The sequence below is a fragment of the Chiloscyllium plagiosum genome, unplaced genomic scaffold (assembly GCF_004010195.1).
Source record: "Chiloscyllium plagiosum isolate BGI_BamShark_2017 unplaced genomic scaffold, ASM401019v2 scaf_101098, whole genome shotgun sequence".
In the NCBI taxonomy this organism is placed as follows: Eukaryota; Metazoa; Chordata; class Chondrichthyes; order Orectolobiformes; family Hemiscylliidae; genus Chiloscyllium; species Chiloscyllium plagiosum.
In genome coordinates, this window is record NW_025208607.1 from 1 (window position 1) to 14973 (window position 14973).

Genomic DNA, 14973 nt, shown 5'->3' on the forward strand with positions numbered 1-14973 from the left:
CTGACTGTGTGGAGTTTGCACGTTCTCCCCGTTGAGGTGGGACCTGATTGAAGTCTACACAATCATGAGAGGTATAGACATGGTGAATAGCAAGAAGCTTTTTCCCAGAGTGGGGTCTCAATTACTCGGGGTCATGAGTTCAAAGTGAGAGGGGAAAAGTTTAAGGGAGAAATGTGTGGAAAGCTCTTTATGCAGAGGGTGGTGGGGGCCTGGAACGCATTGCCAGTGGAGGTGATAGAGGCAGGAACGATAGCATCATTTAAGATGTATCTAGACAGATCCATGGAAGGGCAGGGAGCTGAGGGATACAGACCCTTAGAAAATAGGTGACAGGTTTAGATTTGGATATGGATCGGTGCAGGCTTGGAGGGCCAAAGAGCCTGTTCCTGAACAGTAATTTTCTTTGTTCTTATTCTTTGTTCTTTGTTCTTTGTTCTTTGTTATAGATTGTGCTGGAGTACAATTCTGCTGCTGCTGATGCTTCTTGGATCCCCAGTGTTGAGTTGCTGAATCTGTTTGAACTCTATCCCATTTAGCACAGTGATGGGCCAGACAACAAGATGAACATAATTCTCAATGTGAAAGTGGGACTTCGTCTCCAAAAAGACTGTGCAATGGTCACTCTAACTCACACTGTCATGGACAGATGCAGATTGGCAAGGATAAGGGCAGGTATGTTTTTCCCTCTTGTTATTCCCTCACCACCTGCCACAGACCCAGTTTAGCAGCTAAGTCCTTTAGGACCCAGCCAGCTTGATCAGTGATACTGCTGCCGAACAGTGCTGGACATTGAAAGCCTCACCCAGAGTAAACTTTGTGCTCTAACCATCCTCTGGATGTTGTTCAACATGGTGGAGTACCAATTCAATAGCTGAGGGAAGATGGTACATGATAATAAGCAAGAGATTTCCTTGCCCATGTTTAACCAGGAACCATGAGACTTCATGCAGTCTGGAGTCAATGCTGAGGACTGCCAGGGCAACTCCCTCCCAACTGTATACCACTGTGCCACTATTTCTGTTGAGTGTGTCCAGCCAGTGAGACAGGACAGGTCCAGGGATGGTAATGGTGGTTTCTGGGACATTGTCTGTAAGATATGATTCTGTGAGTTTGGCAATGTCAGGCTGCTGCTGACTAGTTTTTTAGACAGCCCTTCCAATTTTGGGACTAGCCCCAAGATGTCAGTAAGGAGGAGTTTGCAGGGTCCACATTGCTGTTTGTGCCATTGTCTTTTCTTGTGCTTGGGTCGATATGTGGTGAACCATCTGGTTTCATTTCTTTGAGATTTTGTAGCGATTGGTGCAACTGAATGGCTTGCTAGAACATTCCAAAAGGCAACTGAGAGTCAACCACATTGCTATGGGTCTGGAGTCGCATGTAACCCAGACCAGGTGAGGATGACAGAGCTCCTTCCCTGAACTGGATGGGCTTTTCTGAAAATCAACAATGATTTCATGGTCATCAATAGATTCTTAATTCCAGACTTTTTTTATCAAATTCAAATTCCACCATCTGCCATGTCAGGATTCAAACTTGGGTCCCCAGAACATTACTTCAGTTTCAGGATTAATAGTCTAACGATAATATCACAAGGCCATCGTCGAGTGTGTCTGAATGTTTAACAGTTTGGGCTATGTGCATTTCTATATGAGATAATAATTTTAGAAATGAAGCAACAGTTAAGTATTTTATTATTTTGGAAAGTCTTCTGCATTTGGAAGAGGCACCACCACTGAATTATTTATTTTATGTTGACATCAAAAATAGTTGAATAAAATGAGAAGGGGGTAACTTCAGGGCTGGGTTTGTGGTTTCACATGAGTACTCAGTGTGAGGGAACAGCAATGCATTCAGATTGGTCATTGGCTCTCTTTTAAGGCTCCAGACACAACAGAAAGTTGCTTAATGCAGAAACACTATCCATAGTACAGAAGCCAAAAGAAACATGCAGCAGACAGTCGGCCTGCCAGCCACACTGTTTCTAAAAGCATGAAATGTCTCCTTATCAGGGTGCAAAATTTTGGCATCTTCCACAGCTCTGAATGTTGCTAACGACACATTGGGATTACCAGTCACCAGGATATCAAAGACACAACATTCAAAATAGATGTCTTCCACCTGCAGTTTCTCTTTGCATTTGGCTTTGGCCCCTTCTTCATTGTCAATGGGGGAGTTCAAGGGAAGTCTTTCTGTGAAAGGACAGCCTGATACACAGAGCTGCTGATCCTGCTCCTCTGTATGTGAGCTTGCTACTTCCTCAGGCATGAGGATGGCAAAGCCCAGATGCTGCCCCACCTGGCGCACTAACAGAGTTGTACCAATGTAACTCGCCTGGATTTCCACATGGCCAGCATCAGACTTTTCTTTGATCACAAGACTGTTGGCCCCATTTCTATCACCACCATTTACAGATCCATCTACAAATGCAGCTGGAATATTGTCAATTTCAGCTTGATACACTTTCTGGTCAATGCATTCCTTGGAATTCTTGAAAATAGCAGTAACCTGAAAATCAGTGAGAGAGAAATCATTAATCTCTGATTATTACAATCTGCGTTACTTACATTTTATGAATTACTCAGATTCTCACACCCTCTCACTCTGTCACACTTCACTCTGTAGCCCTCCACTTTTATTACTGGTCACTCATTTGTAGTCTATTCCTCACTCTCTATTGATTTTATAATCTCTCTACTCTTCCCATTGAGTACTTTTTGTTTACGCTCTATTCCCTTTTCCCTCCCTGGCACTCAAAGTTTGTCACTCACTCAACATTCCTCATGCCTTTTCATTTCTCTAATTTTCTGCTTTTTACATTTTGACTTTATTCATAAATGTTTTGTGTCTCTTGCTCACACTCACTGTTCCTTACTTTCACACACTCTACTTGCCTTTCACTTGCTGTCAACTTATCTACTGTCTATTGATCATTCAATTTTCCTTCCAACTCACTTTGTTCTGATTTTGTCTTCCTTCATTTTCCATTCCTCATTCATTGTCTGCTCTTTGTCACTTCTTATATTTTAAATACTGTCTTAGTTACTCATACTGCTCTTTATTCACTCACCCTTGAGGTGAACTTAAGGTAGGATTTAAATGGTTAGCCTGACTTCAGTTGCTTCAGGCCTGAGTGATTTTAAATCTTGTTTTTAAAATCATGTCCCTCACTTTCTTTTTGTAAAATGTCCCCACTCAAAAGCTGCTGCCAGTTGCGTATTCAATTTCCCAGGCTCCAAAAGCATAGGTGATCAGGTGAGGTAGGAGGAGATTATAGCAGGCAAAGCACAAACACTAAAGTAAGCACAAAGAGCTGCACTTACTGGAAGTTTGAAATAAAAACAGAGTGCTGAAGAAACACAGCAGGTCTGGCAGCATCTGTTGAGAGTTAGTGTTTCGAATCCAGTGACTCTTCATCGAGCATGACTGCTGACTTCTTCCCCAGCCAAGAGTGAAAACAGTGCCCTCATGCTATTGACATGAACACCTGATTAGCATATGTAATGCAGTGAAACTCACCAGTTTCCAGCTAGTTCCTTCTGTTTGCTCAGTAGAAAAGGTCAAAACTGAACCAGCATGATGAATGTGGAATGTTGATAAGTGAGTCTCAGAGTGGGTCTAACTGCCCACACATTTGGTTTCAGGCCTACATCCAGGAGAAAAATTGCCATTTCTCTTTTATTCTCTGTTCCTACTCATTCACTGCTGTCTGATTTTCTCCCATTTAACATGGTGACAAGAAAAGCAACAAACAGGAATCATTATCATCAGACTCATTAATAACTATCAATACTTTACTCCTGATGAACAGTTACATAATTGTCCTATGGACCATTATTGATTCATTTAAAGAATACGACCACCTCGCTGTCACAATTGCTCTGTGACCATTAACTCTTTTCAGTTAGTGCACCCTTCCGTTCCTGACAAATTAATAAAATTCCCTTAGTAATTGTCAACATCCTTCATTTACTGAATATTACTGTGCTTCTTTTAGTGACTATTCATAACATTTCCTTACTGTATATTAATACAATTCTGTTTGCAACATTGTCCCCAGGTAAAAATCAATCCAATTCTGTTCATGAACATTAAATATTTTCTGGTATTGAATGTTAACACAATCTTATTTTTACTATTCTTTTAATAAATCTTAATGCAATTCCTTCAGTGAATTTTAACATTATTCTTTGGTTGATTGTAAGCACCATTCTTTGAGTAAATGTTTGCATGATTCTTCAGGTGACCGTAAACATGATGTTATTTACCATGATCACTATTTTCTTTGTGATTGCAAATACTGTTCCCTAACTGAATATCAACCTTTCCCTTAGCGACCATTAACAGCAATATTTACATCATTTTGTTAATTCAGAAAATTGAAGTCACCCAAAACTATGCTGCCATTCAAACTTATACCATGTGCCACTCAGCTTTCACTTCTATGCTCACTAGTTTACAATGGCTCACAATTAAACAACACTTTGATTTTCATCCTTGGTATCCATTGTGTTGATCCTTTCTGTTCTCTGTGATCTCCTGCAGCTCAACAAACCTCCACAATATCAGTTCTGAAAAATAATAATACCAGGCTTGAAATATTAAATTCTAGCTCTCTTTCTACAGATGCTGCCAGACCTGTTGAGTTTCTCCAGCATTTTCTGTATTTGTTTCAGAGTTCCAGGTTCCACAGTTTTTCTCTTTTAACCCAAAATATCTTCGCCATTCCAGTCCTGGCATTTGCACATCCAAATTCTAAATACTCCATCATGTTCAGCCATGTTTACAGCCAACCATCCAAACCACAAGCTCTGAAATTCTCTCTCTAAACCCTTCTTCCTCCAGTAGGTTGTTCCTTAAAACCTTGGTCAAGCTTTGATTAATTTACTTTATCCTTCCTTGTGTGGCTCAGAGTCAAAGTTGATCATATCCCTGTTAAGATGACTTATCACATTAAAGGTTCCAAAGAAGGACAGTTTGTTGTTATTTAATGTCAATACCATTCTGCTTGTGACTGTTAACATAAGCCCTTAGGCAATATTAAAATGAAACTAGTTGAAGCTAATTAAATGTGGCAATCTTTCAGTGAATTCCAATGTGTTAACAATGATGAGGCTGCACTACACAATTCAATTCATGGGACACTTGCATCAAAACTTGCATCATACAAACTGTTTCATTGGGATGGTTTTGTACCTCAACTTAGCTGAGACCAGTTTCTCGTGAATTGAATATGAAGGATACAAGTAGGGCTTTAAGCTATAGCAAGGGTTAGGGAAAGGAGGGGAATTTATAAAATCTTCAGTGAAAAGTTAATGATGCAGAACAGGGCAGCAATTTGTAAAGGTAAAATAAACACTATAGATGCTGGAAATCCAAAATGAGATCAAAATAAGATAAGCATCTGTGGAGACATAGTTAATATTTCAGGTCAACAAATTTGGCAGGATCAATGGAGAGAGAAATAATTAACGTTTTGAGTCCAGCATAACTCTTCAGAAATAATGACAAAGAAGGGCAAAGGGAAAAGATGGGGTTGAGGGCCAGTGCAAAGGGTTGTTCATGGTGGTAAGAGAAAAAGAAAGAGATTTAAAACAGGAAATTAAAGTATGAAGAGGAGAAATAGATCCTCTCCCCTAAGAACAAAATAAACAAGACAAGAGATATTGGAATGGTTGGGATGGTGTCGGAGGAGGAATAAGGAAAACGGAGAACAGACATCATGCAGCAGCTTTGAAGCTGTGGGATTCAAGACTGAGACCTAGAAGTTGTAAAGGACCTAAATGGAAAATGAGGTTCCTTCAATTTGTACTGTATTTCATTGGGATATTGCAGTAGACATAGGACAGAAATGTTAGCATAACAGCAAGTTAGTTTATAAGTAGAGAAATGAGAATTTCTGAGCCTGTAGAAAAGTGAAGAGTCAAGAAGAAAACAGGAAAAAAGTTAGTGATAGATTAGAGGTCAGGGAGATTAATTGAATAAAGATTTCATGACAAAGCAACTAGAAAGAGTGATTATGGATATAGTGAAAAGAAAACAATTATTGTGTTCAAATGAATTATTACATAAAAATATTTTAATGCAACATGAAGGGATGAAGAAAGAAACAAAGGCCAATCCAGCAAAACAAAAAGGATAAAGAACACATAGAGCAAGATGGTTGCAGAAGCTGTGGTGTCAGTCCAGCAAGCTGTAGTGTGCTGAGGCAAAAGATAACATGTCGTTCCTCAAGCCTGCACTGACCTGAAGCACTATAGCAGTCCAAGGATAGAAATGTCAACATCGAAACAATGTATGGAGAATTATATGTCAAGCAACTGGACACTCAGTATCATGATTATGAATTGAACATATGTGTTCTACAAAACAGGCACCCAGTCTGCATTTAGTCTCCCAGTGTAGAGGAGACCGTTATTGTGAACAGCATATACAGGTACTAACTTGAAAGAAGTATGATAAAATAAATGTTTCACTCAGAAGACATATTTAGTAGAAGGTGGAGTAGACAGTAGAAGGAGGATGTGAATAACCAGGTGTTACATCTCCTCTATTTGCCTTCCACTCTTCTTCCAACCTCCTCCCCACTTTAGTGGCACAAAACCCCCTATTTTTATATTTTCCTTATTTATGTAAATGATTTGTTTGTGAACATAGGAGGTATGGTTAGTAAGATTGGAGGTGTAATGGACAGTTAAAAAGTTTACCTCAGAGAATGACAGGATCTTGATCAGATGGACCAAGGGGCTGAGGAATGGGAGATAGAGTTTAATTTAGATAAATGTGAGGTGCTGAATTGTAGAAAGGCAAATCAGGATAGCGCTTATACACTTAATGGTAAGGTCCTGGGGAGTGTTGTGAGCAGAGACCTTGGAGTGCAGGTTCATGGTTCCTTGGAAGTGGAGTCCCAGGTAGACAGGATTGTGAAGAAGACATTTGATGTGCTTGCCTTTATTGGTCAGTTTACTGAGTTATGGGAGTTGGGAGGTCATGTTGCGGCTATACAGGACATTGATTAGGTCACTTTTGAAATACTGTGTGCAATTCTGGTCTCCCTGCTATAGGACCACCACTAATCCAGAATCTGGTTTCCAGCATCTGCAGTCATTGTTTTTACCAAACCCAAATGAATCCAGCCCCAAGATGGATTTTACACTTCTGGCCACACAACTCATAGATTCTTGCAGACAGTGTGGAAACAAAAGGTTTACTGTGGCAATTACCAGCATCTAACATTGGTCCACACTATTAACACACTTCTCACCATCGGAAAACAAATTCAACCGATCAAGCACTGAAAGAGAACAGTGACAAGACAATGCCCCAGAGATCCGGTGCAGAGATTTGTAGGCCCTGCAACAAGTATAACTACAGGCCCCTATCTCACATTGAGAGGTATCTAAACATTGAGTGGTATCCAAACAAGTGACAGACACAGTGAAGGAAAAAACCATCATAACTGATGACGCTAACCAGAACAAAGACCAACAAAAATTTGAAGCACTGATTAACCTGACCAATGCTTCAAGTCTTCAGGCTCCCATTAAGGAGAAGACTGCACCTGACAAACCAGCAAAAGTAAAGAAAACCAAGTACTTACCCGATAAATCCAATACACACCTAACTGCATCTGCAGACTGAACCCAGACTGAATGGTTGTGCAGCTCGAAATCCTCTAACTTGCTTGGGGTATGACAAGCCACATCACCTGCATCAGGTGAATTTCAAAACCGTGTTCGAAGTGGTGAACATAATCCTGAGATCCCAGAGTTCCAACTTAGTTAGTAGAAGGTGGTAGGTGGTATCAGTGTATTGTGATTCAAATATAGTGACTCTAATTAATAGTCTATTTTAACTAATAGTGCATCCTGTACAATACATTATAGTTGTTTTACCCTTTTCTAGCATTGTTGAGTTACCTTTAGTTGTATTGTTATGTTACTTTTTCTGTACATAAATAAATGCAGAAATTCTTTGCCCTCAAAGATTGTCTGCTGCCTTTTCATTCCATCCTGATTAATAGTCCAGTGTTTAGAACCAGGGGTTGGGAGCAAATTGAAGTGCTTAGAAGTCAGGAGTATAACTGAGGGAAAACCATACCCCTACAAGGTGTATCCCAGAACTTTGTGGGAAGATGGGAAGTGATTGATGGGCCCCTTGCTGAGATATCTATCTTCAATAGCCATAGGTGAGGTGCTGGAAGACTTGAGGGTGAAGGATGCCATTATTTGAGAAAGATGGTAAGGATACACCAAGGAATTATAGACCACTAAGCCTGAAGTTAGTGGTGAGTAAGTTGTTGGAAGGGATTCTGAGGTACAGGAGATACATGTATTTGGAAAGGCTAGGGCTGATTAGGGATAGTCAACATGTGTTTGTGCATGGGAAATCGTGTCTCACTAGTTTGGTTGAGTTTTTTTGAATAAGTGACAAAGAAAATTGGTGAAGGCAGAGTGGTGAACATTGTCTATATGGACTTCAGCAAGGCATTTGACAAGGTTCCACATGTAGACTGGTTGGCAAGGTTAGTTTACATGGTATCCAGGGAGACCTAGCCATTTGAACATAAAATTGGCTTGAAGCAAAGAATTGTTGGTGGGGAGTTGGTTTTCAGACTGGAGGCCTGTGACCAGCAGTGTGCTGAGAGGATCGGTGCTGTGTCTACTGCTTTTTGCCATTTATATAAATTACTTGGATTTGAATATAGGAGTAAGTTTGCAGATGACACTAAACTTTTTGGTGTAATGACAGTGAAAAAAGTTATCTCAGAGTACAATGGGACCTTGATCATCTGGGTCAATGGGCCAAGAAGTGGTAGATAGAGTTTAATTTAGATAAACAGACTCAATGTTTGTGCCCTAATGAACATAAGACTCACAGGCCCTAGTCCTGGGAAATGTAGGAGCATAGACAGACGATTGACTAGATGGTAAAAGAATAGAGATAATGCTTAAATTGATATTTTCCTGAGTGATAGAAGGGTGTATGGCTAGGGTCTGTGCTGGGGTTCAGCATTTACAATTAACATCAGTGGCTTAGATAAGGGGAGTGAAAGCACAGTAGCTAAATCAACATGATGCAAAGATAAATAGGAAAGTACGTTAAGAAGATGATTTAAGGAAGTTCCAGGCAGATATAGGTGGGTTCAGCAAAAGTCAGGCTGGTGGAGCACAACATGGAAAAATGTGAAAATGTTCATTTTTGCAGGAAGAATAAAAAACAAAATGTTACTTCAATGGAGAATAGCAGTAGAATTCCAAAGTGTGAAAAGATTTAGAAGTTTCAGTTCATTAGTCAGAAAACATTGGCTTTTGATCTCAAAAAGGCAAATGGAAAACTATTCTCATTTGAGAGGAATTGAAGATTAAAGTAAGGATGTTATGCTTTAGTTATACTTGTGTTAGTAACATCACAACTTAATGGAATATGGTGTACACTCTTAGGTCTCCTTACTTTTAAGGTTCAGGCAAAGTTTACTAGACGGATGCCCAGAATGAACAGGTTGTCAAATGAAGAAAGCTTTTTCACACCAGAATTTAAAAGAATGAGGGGTGGCTTGATTTAAATATATAAAGTCCTGAATAGTCTTGATAAGACGGATATGGAAATAATCATTCCTCCCATGGGAGAACCCAGGACAAGAGACAACTGTTTAAAAAATAGAGATCACCTTTACCAGACAAAGCTGAGAGTTGATTTTTTTCTTAATGGATTATATAATTTTGGAACCCTTTGCCTCAGAAAGTGGTAGAGGCAGTTTCTTTAAAATATTTTAAGACAGATGTATTCTCACTAGACATAGGAATCAGAACGCCATAAGACCATAAAACATAGGAGCAGAAATTAAGCTATTCGGCCCATCAAATCTGCTCTGCCATTCAATAATGGCTGATAAGATTTTAAACCACATTTTCCCACTTTCTCCCTGTAACCTTTGATATCCCTTGGCACTCAAGAACTTATCTATCTCTGTTTTAAATATGCTCAATGACCTGGCCTCCACAGCCTTCTGTGGCAATGAATTCCACAGATTCACTACTTTCCGGCTGAAGAGGTTTCTCTTTATCTCCATTCTAAAACGTCTTCCTTTAATCTAAGGCTGCGGCCTCAAGTCCTCATCTCTCCTGCCCAATGGTAACACCTTTCCAACATCCACTCTGATCAGGCCATTCAGGATTCTGTAAGTTTCAATCAGGTCCCTCCTCATCCTTCTAAACTCATTGAGTATAGTCCCAGAGTGCTCAAACATTCCTCGTACGTTAAGGCTTTCATTCCTGGGATCATTCTCTGGAACCTCTGGACACACTCCAGGGCCAATACATCTTTCCTAAGAAATAGGATTCAAAATTGCTCACAATACAAGTTATCAGGGTTAGATAAGAATTTGGAATTCAAAATGCAAACAAACCCACCACAATCCTATTGAATGGTGGAGCACTCTCAAATGACTGAACAGAAATTTAGAAATGTACAAACTCGTAGCATAGTTGGGCCATTTGAAAATTGCTCAGAATTGACACACTACTCCAGTTGAAGCTAAACCAGCATTTTATAAAGAGCACCATAAATTCCTCACTTTTGAACTCTATGTCTCTGGTTTAAAAGCATAAGATCTTGCATGCCCTTTAAAACCATTTTCTCAAATGACCCTACCCTGGCATCTTCAACAACTTTTGCATATAAAGCACCCCACGTCCTGTGATGGAACATCCTATGAAAAATTATATTCTTCATTTTATTTTTTTTAATTCATTCACAAGTCGTGGACATCACCAGCCAGGCCAGCATTTTTTGCTCATCCCAAATTGTTGTGAGTCTGCAGCCACAAGTAGGCCAGACCACATGAGGATGGCAGTTTTCTTGCGTCAAGGACATTAGTGAACCAGATGGGTTTTTCCAACAATCGATAATGGATTCATCGTCACCATCAGATTCTTAATTCCAATTTTTTGCTAGATTCAAATTCCACCATCTACTGTGGTATGATTCAAACCTGGGTTCCCAGAACATTTCCTGGGTCTCTGTCCAGCGAATTGCCTTCTCTTTTTTATGATATTTACTATATTCTCCTCCTTTAGAGGACAAATATAAAATACTCATTTAATAATTCAGTCATGTGTCTTTTCTCCATTTGTGAATCCTGTTTAGGTCCTAAATCAAACCCAGTCTTTCTTTCATCATCCTTTTATCATAGATTTGTTTGCTTGTAGAAGACATTGATTATTTGTTCTGAAAAAGGGTGACTGGACATGAAATGTTAACTCCACAGGTGCTTTGTTTCCACTGTTTTTCCAGCAATTTCTGTTTTTGTTTCCTTTATTAGCTATCAGTCTGTTCTCACATCCTCCCTTTGCTGGCTTATTAGTTATTCATTTCCCTTTCATATTCAAGCTTACCAGTGACACAAAGCTCGGTGGCAAAGGAGGCTATGAGAAGGACAAGTGAGAAGATTGCAAAAGGGATAGATATATGTTAATAAAAGCAAAATATTGAGGATGATGGAGATCTGAAATAAAAACAAATTGCTGGAGAAACTTCTTTGAAATGAAGCAGATTCATTGGACTCAAAACATTAGCTCTGTTTCTCTCTACACAGATGTTGCCAGACCTGCTGTGTTTCTCCAGCACCTTCAATTTTATAACAAATATGGGTTAAATGATTAGGTAATAACGTGGCAAATAGAATATAATGTAGATAAATATGAGATTAGTCACTTTGGTACTATTTTAAATATTGCTGTTCAGAGGGATTTGATTATCCTTCTTCACAAAATTGAGAAAGTTAACAGGTGTAGCAAGCAGTTGGGAAAACACATGATATTGCAAGAGAGCTTAAGTACTTTGGGTTTTGGCGAGACCATACCCGGAATACTGTGGACAGTTTTGATCTCAGTAGGTAAAGAAGGATACGCTTGACTGAGACAGAGTGCAACATAAGCTAATAATCAGAGGACTGTCCTGTGAGGAGATACTAAGTAGAACAGGACCATATTCTGTAGAATAGAAGAATGCAAGCGCAAACATGTAAAATTATATTCCCCCATCTGAAGAGACTAGAATTAGATCCATTGACTCAAGATATGTGGATTAGCCATTGTGGTGTAAAATTCCAAGCAGTGGAATGTGGTGAAACGGTTAAAAATTATGCTCTCCTACGAACCTGACCTTGAGAATTTTTTAAAACAGCCATTTATTACTTAAATGAGGAAAAATTCCTTCACTCAAAAGGCTGTAAAATCGTTTGAATTCACCACCTCAAGGAATGTAAATGAAATGTAGAAGAATAGAAAACAAGAGCAGGAGTGGGTTGTTTGGCCCATTGAGCTTGCTCCACCATTCAATATGATCATGACGACTCATCTACTCATTACTTTTACACCCCTAACCTTTGATTCCTTTCACCTTAAGAACTGTATCTAACTCCAACTTGAAAATAATCATTGTTTTCATAGAATCTGTACAGTGTAGAAACAGGCCCTTCAGCCCAACAAATCCACTCTCTGAAAAGTAACCCACCCGGACCCATTCCCTACATTTTACACCTGAGCAAGATGGGCAATTTAGCATGGCCATTTTAACTAACCTGCACACCTTTGGATTGTGGGAAGAAACCAGAACACCTGAAGGAAACACACGCAGGCACAGGGGGAATGAGCAAACTCCACACAGACAGTCACCTGAGGCTGGAAGTGACCCAAGTCCCTCATGCTGTGAGGCAGCAGTGCTAACCACTGAGCCACCATGTCACCCCAACCACTTTCTGTAGCAGAGAGTTCCACAGGCTCACCACCGTTTGGGTGAAGAAATTTTTTCTCATCTCAGTCCTAAATGGTCTATCCTGTCTTCATCTCAGCCCTAAATGTACATTCTTCACTGTAATCCTGTACTTTAATGTGACAATAAAATCTAAATCTAAATCTGTATCCTTAGACTTTAACTCCTTATTCTGGACTCCCAGGTCATTGGGAATATCCTTCCTGCATTTTCCTTATCTAGTCCTGTCAGAAATATATTGGTTTGTATGCGGTCCCTCTCATTCTTAACTTGAGTGAAAATAGTCCTAACCGATCCTGCATGATGTTTGATCATTTAGTATCAAAGGCTTTTGGGTTTTTAGGAAAGTAGGAATATGGGGAGTTAAACAAAAAAGTGGAGTTGTGGTCAAAGATTAACAATGATCTTTTTGAATGGCAGAAAAGATTTAAAGAGGCATATAGCTTAATCCTGCTTATATTTCTTTTGCCCTTATGTTTAAAATACCCCACAATCATCACCTTACTGATTGTTGATATATTCTGATGTGGTGAGATAGGCACATTAGTCATTTGCACAGAGAGGTAATTATTGTCAATCACTGGCCATGCACCCTGAACTCGGCATGTGTGAAAATCATTGTAAAACGTCCTGATGTGGAGATTCCCAAAGACATCACAGTGCAGATAAGTGGGTTTCTGGCGTTGTTTAAAGTAAAAGCTCTTTTCATATTTGCAGGTGTCTGGCAGGTGTAAATTCTCCTGATTTTCTGCTGGGACACGGGGACGAGGTAGTGAAACTGCCCCTTCCTTGGAGCAATTATGCTGAATCATTAAGTCCTCAATTCCTTGTACAGCAGAATGGTATACTAGGTCACCACGGCAGAACCAAGCAGTTCGTTGGGTACAGAGTGAGTAAGATCGTAAGGCAATACAATAATCCTCATTCAAAGAATCGTCAAGGTGATTTGTGGCAAAAAGATATTCAGAGTTGCATCGAAGAATTCTGCATTTCGACAACACTGTAAATGATATAATGGGTTAAAATCCTTCGTAACAATACAGCAACGTTCAGTTGGGTATGTTAACAAATAATACCATCACAAATACATCGTGACTACTGGTAGAAATCAAAGTTCAGATTATTGGTATACCATGACTAAGGCCAAAAATAACTTAATGTGACAGTAACAGTTGAACGGAAGATAAAATAATAAATAACACCACAAGAACACTATAACTGATAACAAACTCTATATGTACAAAGTGATTGAGGATAAAATCAGTAATAACATCACAGGTACACTGGAACTGAGGGTAAAGTTGTTAATACCATCACAGGTACATTGAGATGAGGACAGAATCATTGCTAAATCCACAGGCACAATGAGACTGAGGGTAAATTCACAAATACACCACAGGTACACAGGAACTGAGGATAAAATCTCTAATAAAATCGGAGGTCATTGAGTCATAGAAATATGCAGCATGGAAACAGACCCTTCGGTCCAACTCATCCATGCCAACCAGATATCCCAACGCAATCTACGCCAACCTGCCAGCACCCAGCCCATATCCCTTCAAACCCTTCCTATTCATCTACCCATCCAAATGCCTTTTAAATGTTGCAATTGTAGTAGCCTTCACCACTTCCTCTGGCAGCTCATTCTATACAAATACCACCTTCTGAGTGAAAAGGTTGCCCCTTAGGTCCCTTTTACATTTTTCCCCTCTCACCCTAAACCTGTTCCCTCTAGTTTAGACTCCCCCAAGTCAGGGAAAAGACTTTGCCTATTTACCCTATCCAAATCCCTCATGATTTTATAAACCTCTACAAGGTCACCCCCTCAGCCTCAGATGCTCCAGGGAAAACTAGCCTATTCAACCTCTCCCTATAGCTCAAATCCTCCAAGCCTGGCAACATCCTTGTAAATATTTTCTGAACCCTTTCAAGTTTCACAACATCTTTCCGATAGGAAGGAGACCAGAATTGCATGCAATATTCCAACAGCGGCCTAACCGATGTTCTATACAGCCGCAACATGACCTCCCAACTCCTGTACCTAATACTCTGACCAATAAAGGAAAGCATACCTAATGCCTTCTTCACTATCCCATCTACCTGCGACTCAACTTTCAAAGAATAATGAACCTGCACTCCAAGGTCTCCTTGTTCAGCAACATGCCCGAGGACCTTACCATTAAGTGTATAAACCCTGCTCTC

At 39.7% G+C, this 14973-nt stretch overlaps 1 protein-coding gene across 1 annotated transcript; it reads right to left on the bottom strand.

The window, feature by feature from the left end:
• Window positions 1-405: 405 nt before the first annotated feature.
• Window positions 406-13771, bottom strand: LOC122546711 (repulsive guidance molecule A-like; the record flags this gene model as incomplete). Its single annotated transcript, XM_043685358.1, has 2 exons — window positions 406-2505; window positions 13272-13771. Coding segments are annotated over 2 exons (1103 nt in total), but the record flags the coding sequence as incomplete, so codon positions are not given.
• Window positions 13772-14973: the final 1202 nt, after the last annotated feature.